The sequence below is a fragment of the Dreissena polymorpha genome, chromosome 1 (genome assembly GCF_020536995.1).
Source record: "Dreissena polymorpha isolate Duluth1 chromosome 1, UMN_Dpol_1.0, whole genome shotgun sequence".
NCBI lineage: Eukaryota > Metazoa > Mollusca > Bivalvia > Myida > Dreissenidae > Dreissena > Dreissena polymorpha.
Genome location: NC_068355.1, coordinates 145,631,509 through 145,658,791, shown reverse-complemented (window position 1 = coordinate 145,658,791; position 27,283 = coordinate 145,631,509). Strand labels below are relative to the sequence as shown.

The 27,283-nt window shown below is 33.9% G+C and overlaps 1 protein-coding gene and 1 non-coding gene across 3 annotated transcripts in view; one reads left to right on the top strand and one right to left on the bottom strand.

The window, feature by feature from the left end:
* The window catches only part of LOC127854150 (V-type proton ATPase subunit C 1-A-like), a 30,361-nt gene extending 13,112 nt beyond the window's left edge, over positions 1–17,249 (bottom strand). The window contains exons 1-5 of one of the 2 annotated variants that reach the window (XM_052389156.1): positions 17,096–17,249; positions 3,523–3,682; positions 3,248–3,315; positions 1,622–1,707; positions 789–883 (exon numbers count right to left, since the gene is read on the bottom strand). In XM_052389156.1, the coding sequence (XP_052245116.1) occupies positions 789–883; positions 1,622–1,707; positions 3,248–3,315; positions 3,523–3,654 (381 nt within the window). In that variant the 5' untranslated portion in view covers positions 3,655–3,682; positions 17,096–17,249. The remainder of the gene's footprint in view (positions 1–788; positions 884–1,621; positions 1,708–3,247; positions 3,316–3,522; positions 3,683–17,095) is intronic. The other variant, XM_052389158.1, reaches the window with a different exon arrangement.
* A 2,544-nt stretch (positions 17,250–19,793) lies between these two features.
* On the top strand, positions 19,794–19,875 carry Trnad-auc (transfer RNA aspartic acid (anticodon AUC)). Its single transcript has one exon. It is a non-coding gene; the product is annotated as a tRNA-Asp (tRNA).
* Positions 19,876–27,283: the final 7,408 nt, after the last annotated feature.

Here is a 27,283-nt window from a genome sequence, read left to right as displayed (position 1 = left end):
AATAATATATTAATAGTGAGTGTCGCTAAAACATGTCTTCATAAAATGAAGCCAAGTATGAATACAATTATGAATGTGGATATAAAGTTTTCAATACAAACATATCAATTAATATGCTTAAAGAATAAGTTAGGAAAACCCACAACACTTTACATAAAATATCATGTACATGTAGAAATAGAAATTTGGACTTGAATGATCTGTTTTATCATGTTTTTTCAAATAGGTGACGGGTGTTCGCTTTCATACTTTTCTAATGCAACACATCAAACTTGAATACCTCAGTTAGCAGTAAAGAATTTTATTTAAAATTGTACATACATGTATAATCATTTAACTAAATTCCGTAACAATTCACAATGAAATCATTAATCTTTGAAATCAGTAGCACTTTGAGTAGTTATGGTTTTTATTTTATTTTTTAATTTTTGCATGTGGAAATGGTGAGTCACGATATACATGTAATTCGTATTTTATTTCAATTTCATGATTCTAGGTGGATTCTAGAAAAACATTAAATGAATTTATCAAAAACAATATGGCTCGTGTGAAAATGAGGGACACAACCGCAAAATTGGCATGTTGCAGGCCGGTCGTCTTTAAGATTTCCATTTCCACATGCAAAAAGAAGCAACCATACTTAGCCTATCTGCTCAAGCGTCTGACTTTCAGGGAAGAATGGTTTTATCTTGAGCTTGCACATGTACAATTTCAAATCAAAATCTTGACTCAAAACTGAGATATAAAGTTTGAAAAGACCGCGAGTGTATATCATCTAGACTTATCACCTTTGAGATTATTTCTGTGATGTTTCTCAAAGATTGTTTGATTGGGTACTTAGCTAGGTCCCATTGAAAACGAGTCAGGTATGTGTTCAAGTCCACTGAAAAACAAAAAAACGAGAAGTTTGTCAATTTTTTAAGCTCATAATCAAAGAGCCATCAGTGCAAATATTATAATTTATCCAATATTTCAGTTTGACTGAATATTTCCTTAATCGACAAAGTCTCTTATATGTATATAAGGGACATTTTCACCTTATTGTAAATTGACAAAATTGTTTCAGATTCAAAAATTTTCGTTGTAGTTATGATATCTGTGAGGAAACAGTTATACTGAACATTTACCATGCTCTAAAATATTCATTAAATGCATATTTTGACAATTTAAAAACCTGAAAATTATAATGCGTTGTTACGCAAAACGATTGAATAATTTGGAGAGTTCTGTTGTTGTTGTTACATTTAGTGACACTATACATGTATTAAGTATTAAATACATCATTTACTGTATGAGCACAGATGGCTGAGTGGTCTAAGCATTAGACCTTTACTTCAGGGGTGAGTGGTTGAGCCAAGTTGAGGGTAACTTTTTTTTCTTAAATTTTATTCTTATTTTTTACTGTAGCTTTTTAGATCCAATGTTTACATTTATCAATATTAAATATGTAATGAAAAACTTTAATACATGCCAAAATCTGTAAAATGGTCCCTTTAAGTCTAAGTGTAAGTACTGAAAAACTGTCAAGCTGTACAAAAAGCATAATTCACTGTTATCATATTTCAACCAAAAAATACTCAATTTTTAACTCATTTGTTTAAGAAAGTGTACAAATTCTGACCTCCATTGGCGATAAGGTTTTCCTGAAGCTTGTCCCTCTGATCATCTAAAACCTCTCCCAAGTACCCAGCCACTTTCTTTGTTATGCTGCAGAGTATGGAAGTATTTATTGAAACCATTGTAACGAATAAGTCTTGCTCTGGAAAAACAGGGCTTTACGTGTGTGAGTAGTCTTGTCCAAGATAAGCCTGTGTGTGAGAAATCTTGTCCAAGATAAGCCTGTGTGTGAGTAGTCTTGTCCAAGATAAGCCTGTGTGTGAGTAGTCTTGTCAAAGATAAGCCTGTGTGTGAGAAGTCTTGTCCAAGATAAGCCTGTGTGTGAGTAGTCTTGTCCAAGATAAGCCTGTGTGTGAGTAGTCTTGTCCATTTAAGCCTGTGTGTGAGTAGTCTTGTCCAAGATAAGCCTGTGAGTGAGTAGTCTTGTCCAAGATAAGCCTGTGTGTGAGTAGTCTTGTCCAAGATAAGCATGTGTGTAAGTAGTCTTGTCCAAGATAAGCCTGTGTGTGAGTAGTCTTGTCCAAGATAAGCCTGTGTGTGAGTAGTCTTGTCCAACATTAGCCTGTGTGTGAGTAGTCTTGTCCAACATAAGCCTGTGTGTGAGTAGTCTTGTCCAACATTAGCCTGTGTGTGAGTAGTCTTGTCCAACATAAGCCTGTGTGTGAGTAGTCTTGTCCAAGATAAGCCTGTGTGTGAATAGTCTTGTCCAAGATAAGCCTGTGTGTGAGTAGTCTTGTCCAAGATAAACCTTTGTGTGAGTAGTCTTGTCCAAGACAAGCCTTTGTGTCAGTAGTCTTGTCCAAGATAAGCCTGTGAACTACCTCCAGGCTAATCAGGTACAATTCCGCCTCAACTGTATTTTTCGCAAAGAAGAGACTTTTTTCAACATACAATAACATTAAAGTTAGTGGAAAGTGTTGTCTCAGAGTAGCCTCTATGGACTGCACAAGCTAATCTGGGACGACATTTTACTCACATGCTCAAAGCCTGTTTTTCACCAAGCTAGGCTAAAATCTAAAAAAAATACAAACAAGAGATGTGTTTGTCAGAAACACAATGCCCCCAACTGCGCCGCTTTGATTTATTATTTTTTTTTTAAATTATATCCCTTTAAAAAATATTACTTTCCTTGTAAAAATGATCTGTAACTGCCAAATGATATATAGAAATTATCTCCCTTTAAAACTTGTTACTTCCCTTGGATTGTTTTTTTTACCTTTGACCTTGAAGGATGACCTTGACCTTGAACTTTCACCACTCAAAATGTTCAGCTCCATGAGATACACATGCATGCCAAATATCAAGTTGCTATCTTCAATATTGCAAAAGTTATGGCCAATGTTAAAGTTTTCGGACGGACGGACAGACAGTTCAAATGCTATATGCCACCCTACCGGGGGCATAAAAATATACAAGTTATAATGCTTACTTGTAGTCTTTTCAACAGAATTATACATGTATTAAACCAAACTGTTCAAATAACATGTTCTTGTACAAAATGCATTTACATTATATTTTAAGAAAAAAAATCTGCATGTACATGTATTTTATGAAAACATTATGTTCCAAAACAACATGGGACATGCTTAATTAAAGCTTGTTTACCACAAAGGAAGGAATAAGCTGTTACCTCTCACAATATATATCAAGTTTTCCAAGGTCATCTGACAGCCCAACCAAAGTGTCTAAAGTTCCAACCTTAAAAGAATGCAAAGACTTGTTAAAATATTGTTCCTTCAATTTGCAACACATATAATTACAATCATGTTAACCATTCAACAAGTTCAAAAATATTAATTCTTATTATATTGATGACATGGAATGTTTAAGAAAAATAATTTCTACACAAACCCCAATACAATTACAAAAGAGGCACTTCAATTTGACCATTTCACACAGAGCTACCTTGAGGTCTGGGAGACTGAATTTGTAGTTTGTAGACAGGACATTGTTTTTAGCTGTAGCATTGTTGAGCTTGTCAAATGTTTGTTGACAAGTCTTGTCTCCGGGGGCAGATATCAACCAGAACTCGGCCATCTTTGAGCATTCAATCTACCAATGAGTGCTAAAAGATAAAAAGAAATGAATTCTACTAAAACAATTTGCATTATTACATTTAACAAACTGTTTCAACATTTTTAACAGTATTTCAGTGATATCACAGCCAACTGATATGACTGAAATACTGTTTATAATGTTGAAAACAAGAGCTGTCTCCATCAGAAGACATATGCCCCCAAAAAACGCTTTTTCCAAACCTAAACGAAGATTTCGAAACTTAAACGCGGACCCTAAGTTCAAGGTCAAGGTCAAAGTTGTGAGCGTATGGAAAGGCCTTGTCCTTATACACATGCATACTAAATATGAAGGTTACATCTGAAGCGACATAGAAGTTATGAGCATTTTTCCAGCGGAAACGCAGTTTTTTTATAATTCAAGGGCCGTAACTCAGAAGTGCCTGGGTAAATTTTGCTGATTATTGAACTTAACCTAGATTCTATTGCTTTACACATATTTATGAAGTTTGGTGAAGATCCAATGACAATTGCTTGAGTTATTGAGCGGAAACGAGAAACAAGAGGGCGTGAGAGGTTTCCGATTTTATTTTTTTTGCTGTCAAACGATATGCACAATTTGTTTTATGTGCGTAACGCCTACAATTTTTCGGACTGTCGTTTTCGGATACATAATTTTTCGTCGATTATAATTGAATTTCTTAGTTCTTTAAAGAAGAAATAGAATGAAGAATACAGATGGGGTTATGCAGACGGTGTGGTTTATCATATTTCGAATTGTATTCACATGAAATTGCAATTGGAAAGACTATAAAAGATAACAAATAATTATAAAGAAAGCATATGCTAAATGTAATATTTCAAACATAAATATTTATCTGGTCTGACAGTTTTATTCAGCTTATGTTATCTACTGCTTCATAAACATATTATCTTTGAAATACTTTAGTCTGTATAATATGATATTATCATCAAAATGGATTGAATATAGAGCTAGTAAAACTTTAGTTATTTATCTGTCGTGTCTATTATTACTTGGTTAATTAGAACTGCAGGAAAAATTAAGATACACAAAAGAAATAAAATTATGTGTACTACAGTGGCATACTTCAATAATGTGATAAACAAATGTGTGTTGTAACGCCCAACATGCAAACCATTGTGTCCAAATCTCTCCACCTCTCCCTAGAGTCTCCTCACTTCTCCCTAAATCAGTGTCCAGGGAGAAGTCACTTCTCTCTAAAATTTGAGCCCAGCGTGAGCCCTGATGAAGATTGGGCATCAAATGTGACTTCTACAGTGTTCACAAGGATTTTCTTTTTTTGACCTAGTGACCTAGTTTTTGACCCAGAATGACCCAGTTTCGAACTCAGTCGAGGTATCAATGTTCTGACCAAGTTTCATGAAGATCGGACAATAAATGTGGCCTCAAAGTGTTCACAAGACAAAATGTTGACGCCGGATACTTGACAAAAGACAATCACAAAAGCTCATCATGAGCATGTTGTGCTCAGGTGAGCTAAAAAACTCCATTTTTCGATGATTCAAGGGCTGCAACTCAGGAGTGTCTTGATCAATTTGGCTGATTATCAAACTTGACCTAGATCTTATGACCTTACACATTTTGATGAAGTGTTGAGAAAATCCTATGACATTTGCTCATTGAGTTATTGAGCGGAAACAAGAAAAAACACAATTTGTTCGATGATTCAAGGGCCGTAACTCAAAAGTGTCTGGGTCATATTGACAGATTATCGAGCTTGACCTAGATGCTATTGCTTTACACATTTTCATGCAGTGTGGCGAAGATCTGATGACAATTGCTCGAGTAATTGAGCTGAAACGAGAAAAAACCCAATTTTACTTTGATTCAAGGGCCGTAACTCAGGAGTGTCTGGGTCTATTTGGCCTATTATCAAACTTGACCTAGATGTTATTGCCTTACACATTTTCATAAAGTTTGGTGAAGATCTGATGACAATTGCTCGAATTATTGAGCGGAAACTAATCTGGACAGACAGACGGACGGACGGACTAACTCACAGACGGTGCGACTTTAATATGCCCCCAGAACCTATGTTCTGGGGGCATAAAAATAACTAAACGAACCAAAACAAACTACAACACTTGTGATTTTCGGTAAAGACTAAAGTACTCTTTTATTTACTTGCCACTCACAGTGTTTTAATTCTCTGTTTCGGAAATAGAGCCGGGGCTCTTTTGTATGGGACAAGTGGCATTGTTTTGAATTGAAAATAAGAAATACAAGGTTTTTTTTTCTTTCTAACAAATAATTATCTAAAATTGCATTGTGAATAAATGTGTTTGCAATAATATATTTTAATTTATTAAGGTTCAAGTTAACCAACTCATTTTACCAGGAATATCTAGTTACTATTTTATTACCAATCAAATGAATAACCTTATACTTAAAACAGCTCCGTGATATTTTTATAAAAATGTTATCGAATTTCCATATATTTCGATAGCTTTTGAAACAATTATTGTCATGTGCTCATCACACAAGATCAATGGAAGTCTAAAATTAGCTCTCAGCATGATGCAAAGTTTAAATCAAGTGCCTTTTTATGATGTTTACCAGAACTGAGATACATGTACTGCAACATAGTTATAACAGGACATTATTAAGAGGGCAGGGGTTTTCCTATTTAAAAATGGCAGTAAAACAGACCCAAGCCCAGAGCAAACAGACCCGATCCCAAACTGTAAATGTAAAACAAGAGGGCCAAGATGGCCCTAGTTCGCTCACCTGAGAGGAGTTGGTTCATTCAATCTTTACCAAACGTTAAACTTGACATAGATATTGTCCAGACAAACATCCTGGTCAAGTTTCATCATTGATGAACCAAAACTCTGCTGTATGGAGTCAGGGGACAAAAATACCACTCGTCCGCTCGTATTGACGAGTAAAATCTCGAAAAGACGAGTGAATTTCCCTAAAGCTCTCGTCCTACAGGACGAGTGAAAAAAGCTGTTGTTAAAATATGTATTTTCTGATGAGTAAGACTTGTTTTCATTAAATTAAATCATTTTCTTAAATCATATCTATTCCGAAAGTAGATCGCGAATGAACCGGAAATTATAATTGTAAACAAAGACCTATAGATAACATGTTATCTATAGGCCCTAGGTCTTTGTTGTATATTTCATACAGCAGGTGCACGTTGTTATTCGAGACTGTGTCCCCAGTAAATATTGGCTTTTTGGTGTAAACTTTGCGCGTCCATGGTGACAGGGAACCAACCTATGCATTCAGTGTAAGTATTGATTTTTAAAGAATTATTTAAACGCGAAGTAGAATCTACGGTTTCAAACCAGTCTGAATTTCGTCAGAAAATGTCTGACATACGAGCGTTCTTTAAAGTTGGCGGTAGCGATGTTCATACGTCCGAAACGGAAAGCACGCGAGTATTAGAAAAACGGCAAACACAAAATTGTCTTTAATTATTTATTGTGTGTTCCTCATAAATAAAGTAATTTATTTCACTGCTTAACATTTATTTTGTGATCAGCTGGCATGAACAACTGAGTAAGAAGCAATTTAGCAGTGATACAAGAAACTTTATTAGTCATATCAGCCATTTGCAATCTTCATTTCACCCATATTTTAAGGACATGCATGTGTTTGCAGGACGAGTGAAAATTTTAATGCACTTGTCCTGCAGGACGAGTGCAGTTTAGAAATATTTTTGTCCCCTGGGAGTGTTTTTGTTTTTGTAAGATTTGACCTGGTGACCTATATTTTGAGTTGACCCACCATGACCAAACATCAAACTTTGCTTACAAAAATAAAATTATGACCAAGATTAATAAAATCTGAAACAAATTTGTGACCTGTAGAGTGTTTACAAGGATTTTGTATAATACAAGAGGGCCAAGATGGCCCTAGTTCGCTCACCTGAGAGGAGTCGGTTCATTCAATCTTTACCAAACGTCAAACTTGTCCAGACAAACATCCTGGTCTAGTTTCATCATTATTGAACCAAAAATCTGGCAAATGGAGTGATTATGTTTTTGTAAGATTTGACCTGGTGACCTATATTTTGAGTTGACCCCCCTTACCAAACATCAAACTTTGCTTACACAAATAAATATTATGACCAAGATTCATTAGATCTGAAACAAAATTGTGACCTCTAGAGTGTTTACAAGGATTTTGTATAATATAATGAAAATTTGGACAATCTAAGGGCAATAATTATGGCATTTATTATGTGATATATACAAAACCAATCTTTTCACCAAGTTTCATGATGATTTGGCAAAAAATGTGAATTCTAGAGTGTTCACAAGCTTTTTTACTATATAAATATAAGAAAACTGCTCCCCCCCCCCCCTGCAGCCATGTTATTCAACTGACCGGAACCATTTTCAAACTCAGCTCTCATATCAAGGAAACAAATGTTCTGACCAAATTTCATGAAAATTGGGCCAAAAATGTGACTTCTAGTGTTCACATGTTTTCACTATACAGTCGAAACTGACCTAACAGCCACCTGAATTTACCGGTCACCTGCAGACAACGGTCAGTCTGGAATCCCCCCGACGAAAAACACTCTATATTACACCTGAATTTAACGGCCACCTGTCCATAACGGCCAACTGCCACTATATTCAACTCCGAAATTCATGTTTGAACTGAAATCAACGGTCACGCGTCAGTCGTCTCGAATCGCGAAAATTAAAAACACTGCACATCATTTGTCCGTCTCTTTTGCGGTTAAAGCGCTTGATAGCGGTAATTTCCTTTGATATTATAAAAGCGACCCGCTGCGAGTAAACAAATAATAAGGTGTTGAGAAGGTTTGTTTTCCAGGGATAATTGTGGGGGTTTCTTTAACAGAAAATATGTCAGAGTTTTTGACATGTTTAAAGTAATAACCGCTAATTATATGACCGCTAATTAGTACATTGTACTTACAACATTTAGTATCGATTTTAAAATAACATTTTCGGATCATTCTTTAAAAGAGCTTTCTAGCATTCACAACACTTTTAAAAGCAATCGGAATAATTAATCACGGAATAACAATAAGTGGTAAACTTAAGTTCCTAACATTAGAGGAGCGAGTCAAGTGTTTGAAACTATTTGCATCTGGAAAAAGTTCGCGTGTAATAGCAAGTGAGCTCTGTGTTGGACGTTCGCAAGTATAGAGTGTGCTTAAGCGTAAGCAAGAAATTATGGAGAAGTATGAATCAAATGCAAATGTGAGTTTCAAGCGTTGTATTTTGTATGAGGTTGTTGACTTAAAAATGCTTTTTGTGTGATGTTTGCGTACGAATAAATTTTAACAAACGTTTTGCGTCTTTTTCTTTAGACTTGTACGGACGTGACGTCAACGGCACATCACAAGTTTTATTTACTGAATGATCGAGATGCATGAGTAAACAATTACACTAGCGTTGATAAATTCATTGCTTTAGTTTAATAACAATATGAAATTAAATCGATATATAAGATGTTATTATGTATTATTCAATGTAAGTAAATTCTGTTATCATGCTTAGTTAACACTGTATGCAAACGACTGGGTGGGGTAACAAGGTAGCACTACTACCAACTGACAAACCATCTTAAAATTGTGATCCGAATTCAACGGTCACCTGTGGACAGCCGTCACTTTGGCCATTTCCCTTGACTGACCGCTGAATTCAGGTTTGCTGTATTCATAGAGAAAAATGCCCCACCCATGATGGCCATTTTTTTCACTGATCTGGACCATTTTCAAACTCATCCGAGATATCAATAAAACCAATGTTTTGACAAACTTTCATGATGATTGGGCAAAAATTGTGACTTCTAGAGTGTTTACAAGGTTTCTCTATAGACAAATAAGGAAAACTGCCCCCCCTCCGGCAGCCATGTTATTCAACTGACCGGAACCATTTTCAAACTCAACTCTCATATCAAGGAAGCAAATGTTCTGACCAAATTTTATGAAAATTGGGCCAAAAATGTGACTTCTAGAGTGTTCACATGTTTTCACTATATACATATAGAGAAAAATGCCCCGCCCACTGGCGGCCATGTTTTTCACTGATCTGGACCATTTTCGAACTTGTCCGAGATATCAATAAAACCAAAGTTTTGACCAACTTTCATGATGATTTGGCAAAAAATGTGAATTCTAGAGTGTTTACAAGGTTTCTCTATAGCCAAATAAGGAAAACTGCCCCCCCCCCTGGCAGCCATGTTATTCAACTGACCAGAACTATTTTCAAACTCAACTCTCATATCAAGGAAACAAATGTTCTGACCAAATTTCATTATAACAGGGCCAAAAATGTGACTTCTAGAATGTTCACATGTTTTCACTATATACATATAAAGAAAACTGCTCCGCCCACTAGCGGCAGGGCCCTCAATCCATTTTTGGGGAAGCGGGTCGCTACCCATAGCAGGGGGAATTTTCGCTGCATTTTCCTTTTTGGGGGATTTTTTTCTTACTCTCTAATTATTACATTTGTACATGTTTGCACCATATCCATTGCTTTTTTCATAATTAAGTATGTTTGACAAGATTTAATTAAAATAGAATTGAGATATAATAATCATGAGACACATCAATCTATTAATTAAAAAAAAAAATTTTTTTAGGGAGAATTTTTCCCCCAAAAAGGGGAAACAAGTATACTTTTCAGGTGGGGGAATGCGGCCGAATTTCGGCCATGAATTTGACAGATTGAGGGCCCTGGGCTAGGCGTCCACCGATCTAGACCATTTTCGAACTCGTCCGAGATATCAATAAAACCAATGTTTTGACCAACTTTCATGATGATTGGGCAAAAATTGTGACTTCTAGAGTGTTTACAAGGTTTCTCTATAACCAAATAAGGAAAAATGCCCCGCCCACTTGCGGCCATGTTTTTCACCGGACCGGAACCACTTTTGAACTCAACCAACATATCATTAAGACAAACATTTTGACAAAGTTACATGAAGATTGGGCATGAAATGTGACTTCTACAGTGTTTACAAGTTTTTTTGACCTAGTGACCTAATTTTTGACCCGGCACGACCCAGTTTCGAACTCGACCGAGATTTCATTGGGATAAAGCTTCTGACCAAGTTTCATGAAGATCAGACAAGAAATATGCCTGATATGGCCTCTAGAGTGTTTACGAACAAATGTGGACGGACGGACGACGGACAAAGACCAATCACAAAAGCTCACCTGAGCAATCAGGTGAGCTAAAAACCAATTAACACAAAAAAGTGACTTTATAAAGAAACGTCTAATGATTATTTCATTTCAATTTTATTGCATAAACATCTAACAAAGCATATAACTGAATTATCATGAAGAGTTATATTAGTTTACATTTTTTACAAACATGGCTAGGAATTGTAAATTAAAAATATTCCATTATTTTCACTAAAAATTTTCCAAACTTTGCCATTTTGTTGATTTAAAAAACCATAACGTTATATTCATTGATTACTTTGTTCAATGTAGTATGAATGCAAACTATTGTTCAAGATTTGATTAAAGATAAAGGAGAACATTTAAAGCAAGAACAACATGATGGCCTAGTTCCTAACATAATAATTGGCGTCACTCTGGAGAGCGGCGACTAGTATGTAATGCTTTTTTCCCGCTTATGGGAGGAGAAGTTATTTTACGGATTAATGTATATATTTTTGTTTTAAGAATATCTTGCAAAGTGGTGATTTTTTGTGTAAATTAGCGTAAATAAGTACTGCATTTGTGCCTATTACATTTATTACAACATTTATTGCCAATAATGCAAAGCTAATTGTTTTAATTAATAACTGATCACAGGGGAAAGATCACAGGGACTGTGCAAATACGTGAAACTTTCTGGTTTTGTATAAAAACAAAACATAATCAAAATATATTTATTTTGTGGTTTTTCTAATTTGCTTATTTAGTGGAGAATCAATGTAGTACGATATTTGACGACCTATCGCGCAAGCAAGTTTATTGGAAGGCGTAGTGGTATGAAAACGTACAATGTATTAGTTTATTAATAGACATATAATAACGATCGCTATACACAACTTCACCAAATAGCAGTACATAAATGATATCAGACCGGAAATAGCTCAGTTGGGAGAGCGTAAGACTGAAGTTGTTTACGCAACAATCATCTAAAGGCCCCGGTTCAATCCCGGGTTCCGGCACGAACGGAACAGTTCGGCGGCTGACTTTTTTTTTCAGTCAGCCTCAGGTTAATAAATATAATAAAGTTTTATTTTATGTAGACATTTTAAAATCGATTTAACTACAAATGGACATTTTTATCAAAATTAATGGATGCAACGTGGTGACAACATTAATTACAATTTCTTACATCACTTAAATATCTTATAAAAAAATACACGTGTAAACCAATATAAATTCAATGAACTATGAAATATTTGGGGGTTACAACACAAAATCATAGATAATGGTTATTTGGGGGTTATAACACAACATCATAAATAATGGTTATTTGGGCGTTATAACACAAAATTATAGATAATGGTTATACCAGTATCTTTTTCTATTTTGTTTAAAATAATCAGCCAATATATTAATATTTACAGTAGAAAAAAAATCATTCCATGTCACTTCATTGAGTGCCTTTTACACTGAAATTCCCGACGCCCTTTGATGCTTTGTATCAATACTTATCTTGTTATAACCTGCAACACAGTACTGAAGGAATATTAATTTGCATCTGGAAACCATCTTCATATATCAGATTAATGATTTTAAAGACAAACTTATCCAACTTATCATATTGGTTTATTGCCCTTTAATGAATAAAGTCCTTCAATTATATAAACTGTGGTAGAGACAAAAACAACACCACTTTCTGTCTTTTTTGCACTGTTAATAAGGTTAAACAGCACTAATATTTAATTAAACAGGAATAAACAAAGATCTGACATACCATTCAAATAACAATCAATAACGTATAAATAACAATTTAAATATATCGAATTTAAGCCATCAATATACGGAATTTAAGACATCAGATAAAATGAATATAAAAGTAATTTTCAAGTACTGTCTAATTTTTTTGTTAAAACAAACAATAAAACTATACAAATTCAAATATTGTTAGAGTCTGATTGTAACGACATTAAATTACCAAAAATTGATTAATTTATACTGGAAGCGAGATATGTTTTCTGTCAGATTTGACAAGTAGGCGCTAATGCAATTCCGTTAGTTAACTTGACCCGCTCAGTAGTTTCAATGTAATTAGGTATGAGCATACATCTTAATATTAAATGAACAAATATCAATTTGAGTGGTTGTAATCCAGAGCTCCAGCTAGAAAGGCGCCTGCCCCTGCCATTTCGGACACCGCCCTTCCCTTTTATTGATAAAAAAATTAAACAAGAGCACAGCATAACAGGTGCCAACACTCGACTGCAGATGCAGTTTTGAATACCGGTTAATGAAAGCTTGTCAAAATATTTTTTTTAGAGGTCACAGTGGCCTGTAGAACTCATCAAAGTGCATCTACATAATGAAGTTTCAAAGTTGCAGGTGGAAGCACTTTGATTTTAGAGACAAATGTCAAGGTTTTAGCACAACGCAGACGGCGGACGCCTAGCTGACGATGACAATACCTCTGTTTTCTCACAAAACAGCAGAGCTAAAAATTATTCCTTATTGTAGACATTTTATTTGCATGGTTTATAAAAATGAGAATAATATATTCTAACAATTTTTTATAACATAAAAATTAATCTGCAACAGGGAGCATTCCAGATAAGCCCGCGGCCAAAAGTGCCCTTTTGACAAAATACTGTGTGTTGCAAGTGCCCTATCAACAAAATAGCCCCCCTATGCATTTTTCAAATCATAGCAGGAGCACTGTAATAGCAATTTTAATTTACAATTATGATCATATTCAATTACATCATCATGAACTTGATCCCAGCAATGAAACCAAATGATTTAACATTTATATTTTGTAGCGTGTATGGCCTGTATAAAAAGGTCCTATATTTTTCCAAGTTTACAGGACTTACTTTTCGGTAAAAAATTGACTAGTTTGGATTTGACTACAACCTTTTAAAAGAGATGTGTTGTCAGAAACACAATGCCCCCTATTGCGCCGCTTTGAAATAAAATTTCAATATATCATATATCAGGTTTAGAAATTATCTCCCTTTTAAAGCTTATTACTTCCATTTGATTGTATTTTTTTTACTTTCGTCCTTCAAGGATGACATTGACCTTTCACCACTCAAAATGTGCAGTTTTATGTGATACACAAGCATGCCAAATATCAAGTTGCTATCTTTAATATTGCAAAAGTTATGGCCAATGTGGGTGAAGTGGGCGATTTCTTCGCCCAATTAATCTTCACTTCGCACATTAATTTCATGAAGGTGAAGTGACTTCTCCTCCTTTTAATGATTTACTTTGTGCCAGACATTGACCGATTAAATCAATTTGATGTGGAGAATTGGACACAGGAGGATTCTCAGCCATAAGTTGCCCCATTTACAGGTCATGAAAAGTTGAACATTTAAAAGAACAGTCTGGAGCTATTACACTTCTTGAAATTGTTAATAGATGATGCCTTGATTAATTGCCTTCTGCTGGCTACCAATAACTATGATTCAGTAATGTAAAATTGCCCATTAAAACAATTCTAAGGAATGATCAAATGGGAAGATGTAACCTAGCACTGGCAATAAATATGGGGCTCATTTACAGGTCAGATTTGGAATCTTTGCTGTAAAATGAGATTTTAATGACTTTTTAATTTTAAACAAATATTTGTAACAAAATATGAATTTGATTTAGTGTTTAATTGCTTAAAATTAACAAGGAAGTAAAAAGATTCTGAAAATTACTGGCTTGTTACAATTGAAGTTTATTTGATACACCTGTTCAGGAAAAAAAGTAATTAAAAGTACAATCATAATCAACAATCAATGAGAAATAAGGAAAATGTTGGTTTATACACTTAACATGTCTTATTGTATAAAATAAGTGAAGAGTTGATTGAAAGCTGAACAGAAACCACATATCCGTTAAGTTGCTGCAAAATATAAGTAAGACTAAGATTTATGACGCAAATGTACCATTTCTCCCAAAACTGTTACCAAAACTGGAAGTCACTTGGACGTCAGAAAATCCGCATGTATGCTGTTTTCTAATACACAGGACATACAAAGCACAACAGTTAATATGGTCGTACACTCTGTTAACTGCCCTTAATCGCCGTAAAAGGGACATGGAGTAATAGGTCACTGATTAGAGATATAGAGTACAGTCCACACGTTTTCCCCAATTTCCCTGGCTACTTCGCGGGCACGCTAATGGGGGAAGATTAAGAAAGTCCCGCGATACGTGGAGTTTGCATGATTGGGGTCTCGGAGGTTAACGATAGGAAAATTGATAAGCTGACGCGGCCTTCAGCATTAGGCAATGCGGAGGAAACTCTGTGTTTAACGAAACAACGATCAATTTAACATTTATTCGGCATGCTTCTATTTTAAGATTTGATAAATAAGCGCCCAATCAGGAAAAGAACGAGGTAGTTCAAAGAAACTTAGTAAATTAAAAACGTACATGGAGTTTATGGCAAAGTTATTGTTTTATTGTGAAAAATCGACTGAAAATCGCCATCTGTCATAACTGACATTTGGACGTTGAGAATTACACATTTCAATTTTTCAGGTCATACATGTATTTGGGAAACTTTAAGCTGTTTTGGACATTCTTGGTGGATTTTCATCATATAAAGGTGTTTAATCATAGATGGATGCTTCCTTCTGGCAACTACAACGACATATGACGTGTGCATTGTTTGATCCTTCATGCTGTTGCATTGTGTCATTCAATACACCTGTGAAATCATTGTTGGATACCTTTTAGGGTTTTTATATATATCATACAATTCCCTTATTTTGAGAATAACCTAATTTCGATCACTTTGTTTACATTAAGAACGTGGCTCTCGTGATGACGTCACACGCATTGTTTAACTAACAATACTACGCTTGAAAATAATTACAGACACGACTAAAATTAGGAAACAACCAGTTTAATTGTATTAAAAAATCTTACTTCAACTAAAATAATCCAAATGTATGCCTATTTCGTGCATTTTTTCAGTACTCTAAGTCTTCATTCAACTTGCACATAAATTGCAGACCACTGCCCTAGTTTAAACACAACACTTTCATGTATTTGATTTATTTGAATGAAAATTCTTTAATTGTTTCACGTTTCCCTGAAAATGTTGCAGGGAACGATCTGTGCACGCACATCGGAAAATAGGTTACATGGCGATATACACACGTTCAGTGGGCAAACCCTGTCCCGATTGGATGATAATTTTATCAAATCTTTTAATTGTAACATATAGATGCCACAGTTTTATTTGAACAAATTGCGAAAGTTATTTCTTTTTCAACTCTTGAGCACTTTTTCGTGTCAATGTTGCTCAAAAGAAGAGCGACCAATAAAACAGAAACTTGTTAAACGCAGGGGTCTTTATCTGATTTTGGGGAAAGGGCCTGGCCTTTTTTAGTGGAAAAAAAACGCGTAAAATGCCGGATTTTGGGGGAAAAAATCACACGAAACGCTGGGTTTTGGGGAAAATAAGGAAAGTCTTAAATAAAATCAATTCAACATATTTTGCTGTTTTTAAAACAAAATCAAGGCAACAGATAATTTAATTATGCAATATGTTATATTTTCTACACTGGATCGGGTTAACTTATGTATTTAAAGTTTAAAAAAAATAAAAAAATTGAGGGGAAAGGGCCGATTTTCGGCGGGTCCCAAAGAAGGAAAAAAAGCCCTGAAACGGTAAACAGAAGTAATGAAAAAAGTTATATTAATCTTTCATTTTCTCTAAATTTTTTCAGTGATTCGAATTTACGAAGTTTTGTTGACCTCCTGCCTATTTCAATCGAGTACTCTTGCTTTTTGGATGTGACCTCTCGACTCAAGGTAAACAACGCGAGTAGTGTATGTCATTTGCGGGTGTGTATGGAACTATCAGCTTTGCGTGGTTAAACACGCTGTAAATAAACAATTTTGACATGGGTTGAACGGGAATGAAATAAATCTTGAAAGGTAAATCGTTTATTGCGGCATTGTTTGAATTAATTTATTAACTATTTGTTTCCTTAACCGCTCAACTCAAGTAATTGGAGGATATAAGGACCAAGTACCTGTGTATCCAGCGATCAACTCATACGGTAGGTTACTAAAATATTCATTGAAATAAAATAGGACCGTCCAACTGTATTATCTGTGACGTCCAAAATTAAAGGTTTGGAAGTCAGAACTTTTCAGAACCAAGAACCAAGGGATTTTTCAGATGTCAGCCTTACTTGAAATTTGACATGATCGGAGACGATGAATTGATTTCAGAAAATCTGTGAAAAACATTTGTATCAGAAGTATATATTTATTTAAAACTAAATTAGTTTTTTCAATATAAGATCTTACCGCTTATATCCGACAACGGTTTGCAATTTAATTAAATCGCTTGCTGTTTATTATTGCGGAAAAGTCAATACGACATTTTGTCTCTCACGTGATCTTGTGACTTCCGTCAAGCATTCGTATTCATATCCGGTCGAACTGAAACATATTTTATTATTAAAAGTCTTCGTTCGACCACTAGGTTTTTAAGAAAAATACATATCTTATGTTCATTTGCATTTTATCAGCAAATCTAACTTATATAATATGAAAATCGACATAAATCAGGTATTTGATTCTGATCGAAAAAGTCGTGGTACGTTAGTACTTCCGGTAAACCGTACTTCCGGAGGTTACTTACAACTATGGATTTTGCAACGTTTCCTGAGTTGTGCTCTGAAGAAGTCAAATTACTATGCGCTAAGATTTGCATTTTAAATGTTCGTGATAGGAATCTAATCAGTAAATGAATCAATTGCGCTCAACATGTTGTTTTTTGGTCAAATAAGACTTCAAGTCCGGTTTGACTAAAATACGTTTACGTTCTCTTAAATTAAAAAAGTTTTTCTTCCTACAAAAGTATTAATTTCTGTTTAATTGACAATTTTCCAGTACGGTTATTGTTCTGTCTTTCAAAAGTATGAAATTAAGATAATATGATTAAAGGAGCTACCTTATTTACGGGCAAAGCTTTTAAGTTTTTTTGATAACCATGTATTTTTTATAAATATATGGACATGGTTGTGTTCAAAAAGTTATAATTGGTGCAATAATTAAGTAATGCACATTAAAAAATCAATCTTAAAACGAGTTACATATTCCTAGTTTAAAGATCTAGCATCTTATTTTTTTTTTGTTTTCTAGCAACAGGAATTTAAAGCTGGTTCGGTGGCTGTGGTATAATGGATGGGGTGTCTGCTAACTGGCTTAGTCACTGGGAGGTTTCTGTATTGATTCTATTCTTGAGCATTCTTGAGATAACCCGTTAAGACATACTAAGGCGTACCATTTGGGTTGAAAGTCAAGAAGACCTACTAGGTAAAAAGAGAAATGTACATCGAAGTACAACAATTGTACGTCGACATACAAATATAAAATACACTTTAAAGTATATGTTTGTACGTCAAAGTACAATTTGTACTTCGATATACATGTTTGTACTTCGACGCACACATTTTCTGAACAGCCAATCAAAACACTTGTCTATTGAGCCGCTTTTCCTTCTGATTTATTCAAAATAAATGTTTAAAATCTTTTTTTTTAATTAAGGACAAAATGAATAAAAATATCAGAATGGGAAAAAACACATAGAAGTTTCAAGTATTTAAGCCATTGAAAAAGATTATTTACAAATTTGAAGAAGATTCAATTGTTACCTTTTTAAAATTAAAATTATTCAGCATATTGTGAGTATTTATTCATGCGGGGCGGAGTATCACGACCCTCCAGCGCATTACTGTGTAGGAAATTCCCAACGGTAACCAAACAGTTACCAAACATTAACGGAATAAATAATGTATAATAACCTCCCCGTTGGTCGTATTTTGTAATAACCATAACTTGCATAAGTCAGAGGTTACTTCAGCCACACCTGGTCAATAAATACGCACACTATCTATGAGTAAGCGGTCGATAGTCGCATAATTTGGTATAAATCAAATATCTCTAAAAGCAACAGATGTAAGGTATTTTCTGCTTGGCTAACACTCAAGGGTCGGTGAAGATTGTACGTCAAAGTACATTTCTCGTTCTACCTAGTAGGTCTTGTAGACTTTCGACGTCATGATACGTCATACATGTATAGCCACTAAGTACTGGTCCTACCCAGGAAACAGTTTGTTTCATCAAATGTCTCAATCAACTTGACAGCTTGCTAAAGCAGTTGCATTTAGCATACAGTACACTGATTTAACATAATCAAAATCATGTGATGTGTCAAATCAATTTTGATTGACAAATTTGACAGGATTTTTTTTAATCCAATAAGTTTGAGACTGTCAAATAACACACAATACGTATTGAATGCCATACCTGGAGCTTTCGTCTGTATACCACTGACTTCATCAGAAGAATGATTTCTTCTGTTGGGAAACGTTAACACCGCTAATTGTCTTCTTATTTATTATCAATGTATAATTATGTGTAACAGCATAACAACATACTTGTTTCGCAATTAAAATATTTAATAAATACAGGTATCTGGCAGGATTCTAATTTTCTTTCGCAAACTATTGTTAAATAGTTTAAATTTTGTCGCCACTAAAAAACTAGCCATTTTGTAGCAATTCTTAAATCACAGTCTAAATTGCATACTCTTAGCTCTATAGTTTGAATGCAAATATTAGAATGCATCATGTTATATCATCCATATTTTTTTATTTAAACATTCAAATAACACATAACACAGTACATATATAAAAAGGTATGTGGTATTGTGTGGAGATACAAAACACTTCACATCATTTATTTGCACATAAAATAATAGTTACAAAATAAGTAATACTAAAACACTGTCATCAACCTACAGTACACGAATATTTACGTATATGAAATTACAAAGTGGTGTTATTTTATTACCTTTTACAAAATTAACAATGCTCGTTTTGTACTAGCCATAAAACATTTATCATGGATTAACAAGTAACAACCAATTTATTAATTAAGGTAGCGCACCTCTAATGATTTCCCGCGATTTCTTCGAAGGTTGAAGAGCCTACTATTAGGTGCCGTAGCCTAGTGGTTAAGGCGATAGACTATCAATCTTTTGGGATATTCCCGCGCAGGTTCGAATCCTGCCGACGACGTATACTTTTTTGCGACGCGTTTTATTTATTTTCTAACTTAATTTGATTTAATATGGCATATAAGCTATATTTATTGTTAAATATGTTGCAATTTTTATGCACATTCTTCAATTATTAAAATTAAAACAACGTTATGGCGAAATTGGGTGATTTACTGTTGAAAATACGAACCATGCATGTTGCATTTTTATTTTTATTTCAAAAAGTAAACGGTAAATCTGTCTAGTTCTTGGTATTTTTGCTGTATGTAGTGTTTCTATAAAAACTAAGTTTAAAATATGACTTAAATGATACTATTTTGAATTTTATGACACTTTGTTTTTAACCGACCCAATTTTTACTTGGCTGAAATCACTTACATTTCATGGCGCTCTTCCATAGATAAAAATTTGTAAAAAATAAATTTCTGTAAAAGAATACTTATTTCATCTTGTTTAAACTTTAAACACCTTTACAGCATCTGTACACACCAACTGCATGCCCATATTTGGAAATTTGAATGAATTATGGAACTTTTATATACCCCAGGGGTGAAAATAAACTGGACAAAAGCCGAGCGTGGGGGTGGTTTTGAAAAAATCGGTATATTTTTTTTTAAAAGCATGGAAAGCCTACCTACAAATTTGCATGTAGTTCAGTGAAATGATGCTGATTAAGAAAATAATTAATTAGATTATATTTGGATATGTGCCCATTAGAGGTGCGCTACCTTAAACAATATAAAGGAAATCATATTAATTGCATTATGCATTTACTAAACAAGCTATTTGCTACTGTTTAGAATTACACTTTCTTACTAAAAATGATCACAACAGGTAATTAGTGCTTTTACATACTTGTGGTAAGTTTTGTATTACTAGTTTGACATTTATTGGCAGACACTTGTTGATATACAGACTAAATTTGCATGGGAACTTACATATTTTTTCAGCATAATTGCATTCAAATTGTTAATTTAACAACCCTTTGACATTGTTTGCACATCTGATCTTATTATACCATAGCTGATTTTTGTTTATAGATAGACAGATATAGACTTTTCAAAGTTCTATAAAAGTTCACACATGTTCCATCCAAGTAAACCAACAGAACCAATAAAGATCACCACAGATAATAACTGGGTGTATAGCTTGGAAACTTTGATAATTCAGGAATCCCTCCTTTGTTGATTTCTGTAAACCAACACTGTCAGTTTTGCTGGATAGAATGGCTTGTGTGATGCCCAGCTCTTGCCTTGGCAGAACAGCTTCTAAAGACGGAAAACCAACAATCTGATCAATAATGCAGACAATTTATAAATGTCTTGTTTTTTGTTGACTTCGAATCTGGAAGATGTTTTACGTAAAATTGTGGTAAGAAAATCCAAAGGTGTCGGATTTTGTGGTTTTAGGCCTAAACTTATTATAGTGATATGTAACCTTTCGGGATATCGGTAAAGTGCGAGCAGACGAGGTGTAAAAACGTTAAACATTAAAGCTAAAAGACTGAAAAGTTAGATAGGAATATCTTTAAATTTTGTGAATAAATGTGTTTCTAATGGATAACAACGACAACTTACCAGAATATTGCTCATGGTCACACGTACAACTTCATTCTGAGAGCGAATGAAAAATGCGTCACGAATTCTGACAAATAAACAATAGGGTGTCGTTATTGAAATACCGCGATAATACTGGAAGAATAGAGATGCCAACTATATTGTTTAAAGCAAATATTTTTTTTAACAAGCGTTTGTGATTTGTCAGGATAATAATAACAATAAGATATCGAATAGATCAAAGCAAATAAATTCGACAGAAATCTGATATTCGGCAATATATTTAAGACGGGCTATGTTCACGTAAATTGTGTTTGGTAAAGACTGTCACTATATGTAGTGAACCAGTCTTCGGCTTATACCCACTGAAGAAGAGTATTCAGGGGAGATAATTGAGTAATGTCTTAATTATGGAACGGTTGCGAATAAAAACAAATAATGCGAGAATATTTAGTGCGATTCGCTACACAATTATGATGTCATTAATATAATTTTTCCTGAGTTATGTATTTACATGTGATTTAGCATATGTCAAAGTGTTTTTTATTTGTTCAAGGTCATAAATAGCATCGCGAAAATATATGTCGCGTGGCAAATTTTTTTGAGACGCATCCCTATATGGTATTCTTATGTAATTTTATGATCTTAATTTCCATATGTATGAACGGTCAACGCCCGCTTCGCGGGCTTTTGCCCGTATTAATTAAATACATAATACTACATCTGGAGTTTTCTGTTCCTTAATCACATGTGTCAAGTATAATGGTATTCTGCACTAAAAATCAAAGTTTCCGAGAAATTTAAACAACACTTCAGCTTTCCCAAATATTCCGGGATGATAACTCTATAGCTTTTTAGGCCCATATTTCTGAATACTTTTTTACAAATTGCCCTCTAACTTATTTAATTATTGATGGAGACTTATTGGAAATATATATTTATAAATAAGTAAATGATTTACGCATTTAAAATATTAAACAGGGTGTAAGAAATGGATTAGAAAATATATAAGCACTCAAGTGTTGTAATGGCACTGCTGAAATACAGCACAACAGCTGCCTTTCCTCAAATGTTATTTTGAAAAGAATTTATAGCGTCACCTCAGAAGTATAATTAGCTCGTGTATTAATGCATCTGAAAAAGAGGTTGCGCCCGTTATTAACGGCCATGAAGAAGTCCAGCGGAACGGCTGTAGGTTGTAGGGTATATTTTGATAATTTTTACAGCTGATATTCAGTTTCTTTCACAATTCAATCACTATTTATTTTGCAAAAATCAATATCGGGCATACTATTGGCAGTTCTAGTAAAATTAAAAAAATCAATGTTCCTTAAAGCAAACGCAAAAATTTCAATGTTAGATGTTGTAACGTAACATAGATTAAACGAGACACAAAATGCTCGTTTTTATTTTTATGTGTTGCAATTTTTATTGACGAGCGAACGCAAAATGCTGAAGCAGCGTCGGAAGCTCGCCGGGCCGTAGCATTCATGAGCGGATTTTTTATGTGTTCATTTCAAACTTTTTTTTCTAACAATCAGTGAACAACAAGTTTAAATGAGAATTTTGCAAACAAACCATGGATATAAATCAGAAAGCAATACTAATTTTGTGAAAGGTAAGGTCACTGTCCTGGTAGCCACAAGTCTAAAGTGTCTTATAAAAACCCGTGAAAACGCATCTTGTGGTTATGTGTCGTTAATTTAACATTCTTAAATTAGTGCTGATCAAATTGTTAAAGTAAATCGTTTGCGAGCATAGTTTATATGGATAAATAAATTTAATGGTTAAAGTAACGGAGTTCACTCCAACAAATACTGCTAAATTTGTATCTATTAATGTGAATGTGACGTAAAAAAGGTTTAAGAAATACGTCTTGTTATAACGTTCAACAATATTTTTGTTTGTGTTTCTTTTTAAAGAGATTTGCCAACCTGTCAAGCTTATCGTGTGGTATTAAATCGGTCGATAATTATATTATAATTACCTTCCCTCTGACTCCATTACCTCCCCTGTTGCTACACGCGGTAAAATGCTTTAAAATCTTTTTAATGTGATACAGAAAGATAAATATTGTCAGGGTTTGCTTATACGGTTGCCAGCAAAAATCCCAGGGGCGAGTGCTTTTCGAAAATAGTTAGCCGTTTTGGCAGTTATCAGATAATGATAACAGTTAATGATCTGCTCATGAAACGACACATTATTGGACAGTTCGTTAATAGGAACAAAACTTAATGAAACGTTTCATAACGTGTCCATTTACATGGAACATGATTAATTAACGGTTCATGTACTCATAAACCCACTATTTTCAAAGGGATTTGACCCACGGGGGTTGTCTGTGTCACCATTGGCGCGTAACTGAGTGATTTGATTATTATTATTTATCTGTACAGCAGAGTAAATATTTAGGGAGAAGAATCCTAATCCTAAGTTCTAATCCTATTCAAACACGTCCATTGCATAAATGTTACATGTAGTGCTATGTAATAACAAATTGTATTGTTTGAAAAAAATATGTTTAAACTAAATATTTGCTGAATTTCACGAAGATAGTCAGGTATTTTGTTACGCCTCTGCAGTTGCAGCTTTTTACAAAGACCTATATATATTTATAATGCTATAAATTGCATTAAGTAAAGTTTTTTTGCTAGGGGAGATGTTTGGCTAGTGTTATAACAGAAAAAATGTTTGAAAAAAATGCATTTTTAAGGATTTCAAGCTAATTATATTACATGCATGTTGAACATATTCAACGGATGAATTTCTTTCTAAATTCTAAGGCTGTCATGACATGGCGTTGGCTTTTTTTGTAAAACTTTTTTGTTTCTTATGCAACTTGCATAAAGTAAAGTTTTTCTGCAATGGGAGATGTTAGGCTAGTGTTATAACAGAAAAAATGTTTGAAAAAATACATTTTTAGGATTTCAAGCTAAATATATTATATGCATGTTGAACATATTCAACGGATGAATTTCTTTCTAAATTCTAAGGCTGTCATGCCATGGCTTTGGCTTTTTTTGTAAAACTTTTTTGTTTCTTATGCAACTTGCATGAAGTAAATTTGAAGGCTGTCATTACATGGCCATGTTTCTTTATATGTAAAACTTTTTTGTTTGTCATGCAAATTGTATGAAATAAAGTTTTTTTCTGCTAGGGGATATGAAAAGCTAGTGTTTTAACTTATAACAGAAAAATGTTTTAAAAAACATGCATTTAAAGTATTTTTGCTTTATGCATAATGTTGCATGTCGAAAACTTCAATGGATGAATTTCTTTCTAAATTTTGAGGCTGTCATGACATGGCATAGTCACCAGAAAGAAAACAAATCTTTTAGGCCATAGAAAACAACGTTACAATTTAAATGTACATTTTTATTTTGTATTAATTCACTTATGAAGCTTGTAACATTTGTACGAAAATCATTATGGTAATTAAACAGCACTGTAAATGACTGTAAAAAGTCACAAGTTCAAACAAGGAACTAAATGGATGCAATTTTGTTCAACTCTTACTTTCATTTTCCATCTCTAATGACTCAGCTTTATGCTTTACTCATATATACAATGCATGCTTGTTTGATTAAGTCTCTCTTCACACATGCAGACACAGTATGGTTCATGAAAATGTTTTATTTATTTTTCAGGGAAGGAGACTTTGGAGCTGTGACATCTGAGGGTACACGTTATTCGTCAACTATCAGGTCATCATCGTGTGAATTGTTAACACCAAGAAAACTAAATTGCATCAAATGCAAAAATTACAGTTATGCACTTGCGAAAAGGAAAAAGCGCTTGGATGATAGAATAATTCATCCTAGGAAATTCAGCCATTCCAGCTTTAAACACTCAGATATGACCCGGGATGAATTGTGCCTTAAACTAAAGGAGCAAAAAGGAGAAATTAGTGACTTAACAAATACTGTATGGAAATTAAAAAGACAATATGAGAATTCGATAAGGAAGGAGGGTGTTTCAGTTAAGGAGCATGAAAGTTTGGAATTAAGCTCGTGAATGGATTCCTGAAGTGAACAATTTAAGCGTTGCTTCCCAGATAGTAACAAACGCAGCAAATGCCAAAAATGTCCGTACGCAAAAACAACGTAATGCAAAATTTTTATTACACTAGTGAAATGTGAAAAATATGTAATGACTTTATGCGAGTCAAACATGTGATAAGTAGAATTATTATGTTGTAATCTGATTTTATAATATATTATGTATAGAATTACTATGTTGTTCTCTAAATGTTGATTTTATGTATATAGTATTCTATATGTAGTTTGCATTGCATGTAGAATAGTATCTATAGTTTATATGTGTCACGTTCTGAGAAAACTGTGCATAATACCTGTGCGTAAAGCGTTATCCCAGATTAGCATGTGCAGTCCTCACAGGCTAATCAGGGACGACACTGTACGCCTTGTTAAGATTTTTGGTAAGAAGAGACTTTTTTTAACAAAAAATAACATAAAAGCTGAAGTTTCGTCCCTGATTAGCATGTGCGGACTGCAAAGGCTAATCTAGGATGACACTTTACGCACATGCATTAAGCCCAGTTTTCTCAGAACAAGGCTCATTTCTATCTCGTACAAATTTATTACTGTTCATACTCATGATAATATGAAAGAAAATTAAAATTATGTTCTCCTGACTACTGTGTTGTTCACTTTAAAGTATTATACTGAAGACAGCACTAATACTTAATAGCTAAATGAACCTTTTGAAACCAGCAAAGTTTTCTTATTACTATTGTAGGCGAAAGACATACATCCATTATTTAAATTAAACACAACAAAGAACATATATTTCAAGAAATTATTTTTCATTCCATACCTTTCAAGTTTTTATCATGTTTGTTTGTAACATGACCACGGAACCCTGCGACAGTCTTGTATTCACGTGAACACTCTGGACAAACATAAATGTTAGGACATTTCTCAACACTTGAACTAGACTTAGAGACACTAGATATATTAACATTCTCTTCATCGTTTGTATAATCACCTAAAAGATCGTCAAGATCAATATCACTCTCCCATGATAAAAAGTTCGGATCTTCTTTACGTGACATAATTACAGCTCACAAAATTTTATTTAATTTAAATCCAAACAACAACTTTTATCACTGATTTCAGTTAGACAAGAACAACAAATGGAAGGCGTATGTTAAATATCGTACTAAATATAATGTTATGATTTACGAATGTAGAGTTGTACCTATTGAGACCAATTAAAAACAGCGGTGATTAATTGCGCGAGAATCTTTAATATGTATTAATTGAAATTACAATAATTAAAATATAATCTGCTTGATGTTGCGGTTATGAAAAACAACACAACAAAACATGCGTGAATTGTTTGTAACAAGTAAAAAGTCTCATCAAAGACATAATATGAGCGGCTGAATCGGCAAACTTTAGCCGATAAATAACACTTGTTTATACACACACACACACACAACAAATACACAAAGCATCTTAAACATTTTATTTGTAACAAACAATCTCAACTTCAAACAATTAACAACACAACGTGATAATCGCCTGAAAATAATTCTTTAAGTAATTTATTTAACCGACATCGGCGAAGCGAGATCGGTTTCCATACACGCGCGGCCATTTTGAAAGGTACGCGCTCGTAGCTAACCACGTGACCCCGCCGCAAGATTATTGCGAGAAAGCGCGTGGTTTCCTATCCTGTGTATTATAGGTCTTTGCTTTTTATAAACATCATTGTGTTTGTTAAAGGGGCCTTTTCACGTTTGGGTAAATTGACAAATTTGATAAAAATGTTTCAGATTCGCAAATTTTTGTTTTAGTTATGATATTTGTTAGGAAACAGTAATACTGGACATTTACCATGCTCTAA